Source organism: Dipodomys merriami, unplaced genomic scaffold (genome assembly GCF_024711535.1).
Source record: "Dipodomys merriami isolate MVZ:Mamm:240054 unplaced genomic scaffold, mDipMer1.0.p SCAF_16, whole genome shotgun sequence".
NCBI lineage: Eukaryota > Metazoa > Chordata > Mammalia > Rodentia > Heteromyidae > Dipodomys > Dipodomys merriami.
The window spans coordinates 3,559,074-3,564,779 of record NW_027202937.1 but is presented as its reverse complement, the minus strand read 5'-3'; the positions used below and the strand labels follow the sequence as shown (position 1 = coordinate 3,564,779).

General features: G+C 62.2%; 1 protein-coding gene across 1 annotated transcript; it reads right to left on the bottom strand.

Moving 5' to 3' along the window:
* Window positions 1-551: 551 nt before the first annotated feature.
* On the bottom strand, window positions 552-3,128 carry Lrrc73 (leucine rich repeat containing 73). The gene is made up of 6 exons (XM_070023674.1): window positions 2,730-3,128; window positions 2,115-2,275; window positions 1,691-1,813; window positions 1,216-1,316; window positions 844-1,066; window positions 552-703 (listed from the first exon to the last, which is right to left on the bottom strand). Exons 1-6 carry the CDS (start codon window positions 2,999-3,001, stop codon window positions 633-635), a joined length of 951 nt encoding a protein of 316 aa, XP_069879775.1. The 5' UTR covers window positions 3,002-3,128; the 3' UTR covers window positions 552-632.
* Between the last annotated feature and the right edge of the window lie 2,578 nt (window positions 3,129-5,706).

Genomic DNA, 5,706 nt, shown 5'->3' with positions numbered 1-5,706 from the left:
TGGCCTGATTTGCCTTGATGGACATCCCACTCCTCCTCCTCTCCCCATTGAGTGTCTGGGTCAGGCTTTGCCAGAGAGGCTCCCCTCCTCCCACTACTCTGAGCAAGCAAGGACACCTCAGATGATTTTCCGCCTCCCCCCTGAGGTAGGGTCTGGTCCAGCCCAGCTCTAGAAGGTTATAGTTGCCATTTTTTATGTGGTTGTATCACCGGGAACCCCAGATTAGAGCTGGCCTGGGTCTAGTGCAAGCTGCCTGGAGGCAAAGCTGCGGGGTGGTGCTGCCCCCTCGTGGTGGTTAGTGGTAGTTCCAGCTCCTCCCCTTGGACATCCCCAGTGACCACAGCCACACGCCAGGTTATGGAGTTCATAAAATCTCTTCCGAGCCAGCGGGTTGCAGCCACAGCTGCTAACAAGTCCAGAGGCCGAGCCCTGGGTTCAACTGCCGCCCAAGACAGTTGCCTACTCACAGCTTCCAGAGCTTCCCATCAGAGCCAGGAGCTGCCAGAGCCCTAGGCACAACTCCCCCCTCCCCCACCCCCCCCAAGCCCCAGTGTCTTTCCCTGTCATCCGAAGGAGGGTGCTGGGTGTCACACACGGACAAGTGTGAGGGTGCACGGAAGCCCGAGTGGAGGTCACATCTCAGTCTCTGCCAACAGACTGTCCCCTAGTCCTGACGTCATTAGCACCATCTGAGAGCTGGGGTCTGTGGAAGGCAGAGGGGAGTTTAGGCCTCCACTCTCCTCAGACAGATGCGAGGTGAGACATAGCCTAAGTTTCCCACACCCACTCGCCCTTGCCTGGAATTTTTTTTTCTCTTCTTTTCATCAACCCTCAGGTTCTTACCGCTGGGGCACATCCAGGAGCTGTTGCCCTTCTGGTGGGCAGCTGGCTCCCGCCCTCTCTCCCATTCCTGCGTGTCGCCAGCTCCTCCTGCCGCCTCCTCCTCCTCCTCCCCCTCAGAGAGGAGGTCACAGATCTGCTGCTGCAGCTCTGGGCTAATGCTGTTCTCAGCCAACACCAGGCTCCGCAAAGCGGTTGGATAGTTTTCTACCATGTCCAGCAGGGTCTGGGTGGTGGGGCGAGAAATACAGAAAAGGAGGAACCTACGTCAGTGTTAGCTCTGACCTGGCCTGTCACTGCAGGTATGTCCCTGGACACACTGACTAACCTCCACCCCATCACTTGGCTTGTCCCCACACCATGATGGCTTCTCACCTGAGCTGACTGGTTGGTGAGCCCTGTGCCCTCCAAGTCTAGGACCTCTAGTGTGCGGCTCGAGGCCACAGCTACAGCCAGCATCCCTGCCACATGGTCACCTGTGGGGACAGCACACACACACAGACACACACCTTCACCTGTGTTCATGCATGGGCCTTGCTCAGCAGCTCCGGATGCCCTACGAGCCTGGCCAGGAATCCCTGACCCCTGATCCCTGGTGGTGGCCAAGGAGGGAGCATTGTGATTGTAGAGTGAGTAGAGGGGTGCAGCAGGTGAGGCCCAGGGGTGCTTTGACCTGCCTGCTGGCCACTGCAGGGGGGCTCCTCTGCCACCTCTAGACTCTAGGGGCTCTTATTTGAATCTTCTTGCCATACCCTCTGGGGGGGGGTGTTGCCATGGCAACCGGTGGTCAGTCATTCTGAGATAGGGTATGGGAGGAAGTGAGAAGCTAAGGAGATCGTCTCAAGCTCACCCAGTGGGTTGTAATCCAGATTGAGGACGCGGACCTGGGAGCTGTGGGCCACGGCAATGGCGAGACGGCTCCAGCCCTTAGGGGTGATGCCAGGGTTGGCACTCAGCGTTAGCTCCTTTAGTCCTGGGCAGCAGCACATGAGAAGCCAGGAGAGGAATGGTTAGGCTCTCCTTCAGCTCCTTTCTGGGGTGTCCCTACTGACTAGGAGCCACTCCACTCCCAGCCATAGAGCTCTGGAGGACCTCTGCCTCCCTGCCTGACCCTGGAGTCTCCACCCCACTCAGTCCCCAGTCCTCCTTCCCCAGAAGGGCAAGCCACAGACAAACGGACAGCCTGGAGTTCTCACCTCCGGCCACACCCCCTTCCCTCTGCATTCAGCTTTCATCCAGGCCCTTCCGCCCATCCTCCAGCCCGGCTTGCTCACCAGACTTGGCTCCATCCGGGGGAAGGAGGCCACAGATGAGGTTGATGGCTTCGTCACCCAGCATGCAGTCCCCCAAGTCGAGAGCCACGAGGGCAGGGTGGAGGGCCAGGGCCGGGTTCAGCAGGGCCAGGCCTGCGTCGGTCAGCGGGCTTCCATGCAGGCTGCGGGGCGAGGAGAGAGAGCGAGCGGGAGTCACCGTCAGCCTTACCTGCTCAGGAAATTCGGGCGTCTCCGGAGGCACCTGGGAAGAATGAACATTCCAGATGCTGAAGAATAAAGACGGGAGAGGAATTGCTCTCTTCTCTGGAGCAGGAGCTGGGATCCGGGGCATGGTGCGAGGAGGCGCTGGAAGAGGTGTGTGGCTCGTGGGCACCATTGAAGGGAGGCAGAGCGCCGCTCGATTTCCCGGGAACGAAGCGGCTCTGCACCCCCGCTCCAGCCACAAGAGGGAGGACGGCTGCGCGTGGAAAGACGGGGTAGAAGGCACGCGAGGCGGCGGCGGCAGGGGCGGAGATGAGGCGTGCGCTAAGGGGTGCACAGGCGGGATGGTGCGGAGATGGGGCACTGGAAGAAGGGCGCGGCGGCCGGGACCCCCTTCCGCAGGGGTGCACTCACAAGAGGGACTGGATGGAGCGGTTGGTCCGCAGGGCTTCCGCCAGCTGCTTGATGCGGCTGGGGCTGGACACGACGCCGAGGTTAAGGTTGAGCTGGGCCAGGGACGTGGCCCCGGCCAGGGCCCGGCAGATGCGGCCGAAGTCGCGGTCGCAGAGGCGGCAGCCGCGCAGCGAGAGCAGGCGCACGGCGTTGTCGCGCAGGCCGCGGCAGATGTCCCGCACCTCGGCGCCCGACAGCGGCTCCCCCGAAATCTGAATGGAGCTGGGGAGCATCGTGCCCGCGGCTGGGCGGCCGGAGCCGGGGCCGGGGCCGGGGTCGCGGGCGGGGCCCGGGCCGGGGCGGCGGGCGGGGCTGGGGTCGAGGACGGAGCGGAGGGGGAGGCAGAGGCAGCGGCTGCGGCGGAGCCGGAGGCGGCGGCGGCAGCGGCGGCGGCGGCGGCGGCGAGGACCGCCGGGGCCGGGGCCGGGGCCGGGGCCGGGGCCGGGGCCGGGGGCCGGGCCCGCCCGGGCGGCCGAGGCGCGGAGGGCGCGGGCCGGGCTGAGAACGCGCGGCGCGGGGGCGGGGGCGGGCCGTGCGGTCCGTGTCTGCGCGGCGGGCGGGGGCGCGCGAGCCGGAGGCTGGGCGTCGCTGCCCGCCGCGGGTCCTCGTCCCTGCGGGCTTCGGCGGCGGCCCGGGGGCGTCGGCTGAGGACCGGGGCCCCCTCTCGGGGCGCCCCCGCCCCGTTCTCTCCCGGCCCGGCTCCCCGGCCGCCCCGGCCCGGCGGCGGCGGACTCGCGAGGAGAGCCGAAGCGGGCGGCAGCTCAGGCTTCAGCTCCTGCGCCCGGGCGGGCGGCGGGTTCCCATGGCAACGGCAGCGTCAGCGGCGCTCGCCCCGCCCCCGCCGGGGCCGGGCCCCGCCGGCCGGCCCGCGCGGCCCGGGGATCCTGGGGACGGCCGCCCCGCGTGCGGGGCCGGAGGCCGCGGGGAGCCGGTAGAGGGCTGCGGCCTGGCCGGGGCGCGGCGGGGTGAGTGGAGGCTGGCTTCGGGGGGGACGCAGGGGCGGACCCGCCTCTTCTCCCGTGGCTCCCCGTCCCGAAGGGGGTGTGGACCCTCGATCCCTAGGCCCTGGAGTCCACGCTTCGCCCCGCCCCGCCCCCGAGGCCCGTGACGCGCTCGCGGCGTGCGTGGGGATTCCTTCCGCGAGGGCTTCCCCGCCAAGGTGACAACACCCACCGAGGGCTGCAGGCGTTGCGGGCCGGGCCCGCGGCCCCCAAGATCCGACCCTAGTCTAGGTGGCACCGCGGGCGGGCGCACGCCGGGTCCGGGCGCCCGCCCCTCGCTGCGCCCGCCTCGCCGTCAGCTGTCAGAAGAGGTTCTAGAATCGGGGGACCCCGAGCGGTCTGTGCTACACTGCACAGTGGTTAGAATTTTGTCTCCGGAAGCCTGGTAGGGTTCGTGTCTGTCATCTCACTGCTCACATCACCCATTCAAGACCCGCCAAAACGAAAACGCAGCAGGAGGCACATCTGTAGGATGTAGGACGGAGGCTCCAGACCAGCCACGGCAAAAAGCCAGGCCTTCTTTAGCTGGGGCAGTGGAGGGGCATACCTAAGTGACACCCTATTTAAATGAAACTGAAAAGCAAAAAGTGCTGCAGGTGTGGTCTGGCTTAAGTGGCAAAGTGCTTGCCTGGCCATCTCATGGCCCCAAGCTCTAGTATAGCAAAAAAAAAAAAAAATTCAACGATGTGATACAGGGCAAAAGAGGGATCCCTTACTCGCTATTAGGGGAAAATGCTGTTGACCCACACTTGATAGGGTAATGCCAAACAAACATATTTTGTGTGTGTGTGCCAGTTCTAAGGCTTGAACGCAGGGCCTAGGCTCTGTCCCCAAGCCTCTCTGTGCTCAAGGCTAGCATTCTATCAACTTGAGCCGCAGCACCGCTTCTGGCTTTTTGTTTATGTGGTACCAAGGAATCCAACTCTTAGGCAAGCACTCTACCACTAAGCCACATTCCCAGCCCTAACAGCACCTTTTTTGGGGGGGGGTCTGTCATGGGGCTTGAACTCGTCCTGAGCACTATCCCTGAGCTCTTCAGCTCAAGGTGAACTCTCTACCACTTGAGCCACAGCAGCACTTCTGGTTTTCTGGTGGTTTATTGGAGATGAGTCTCACGGACTTTCCTCTGGGCAGGCTTTGAACCACAATCCTCAGATCTCAGGCTCCTGAGTAGCTAGGATTATAGGCGTGAACCACCAGCACCCAACCTAATAGCATTCTTAAAGAGGAAAGAGGGCTGGGAATGTGGCTTAGTGGTAGAGTGCTTGCCTAGCATGCATGAAGCCCTGGGTTCGATTCTTCAGCACCACATAAACAGAAAAAACCGAAAGAGGCGCTGTGGCTCAAGTGATAGAGCACTAGCCTTGAGCAAATGAAGCTCAGGGACAGCGCCTAGGCTCTGAATTCAAGCTCCGGGACTGGCAAAGAAAAGAGAAAGAAAAAAAAAAAAAAGAGGAACGAGAGCACTCCTGAGGGTGTTGGGCACAGTAAAACAAAGGCAAATTTGGCTTCTGGTGTGAGCTTTACAACGGCCCTGGTGCACAAGGTCCTAGTGATAACCTGGAGTTTAGTCTGGAAGTTCGCGTCCAATTGTTACTGCTCTACAGACTTCGAAGTATGTCCAAGCTTGCTGCACTCTTCCCTCAGGCTGATGGCTCTTGGTCTGATGCCCCTTGCCCTCAGGGGCAGTTCTGTAAACCATCACTCCTGGTGCTCTATGGAGTCTGTCTGTCCTACCTTCATTTTGCTGGGGTGGGGGCATAACACAAGGAAAGAACATATGACACTACTGCTGCTGACAGGAATGTATCTAGGAAGTAGGGTGACAGGGAGAGCCACTGGAACAGGAGCTTCAGTTCCAGACTTCAATCAATATTTTAATTACCAAGTCTATATTTAGCAAGACAAGGGGGGAGGGGGAGAAAGAGGGAAGAAGG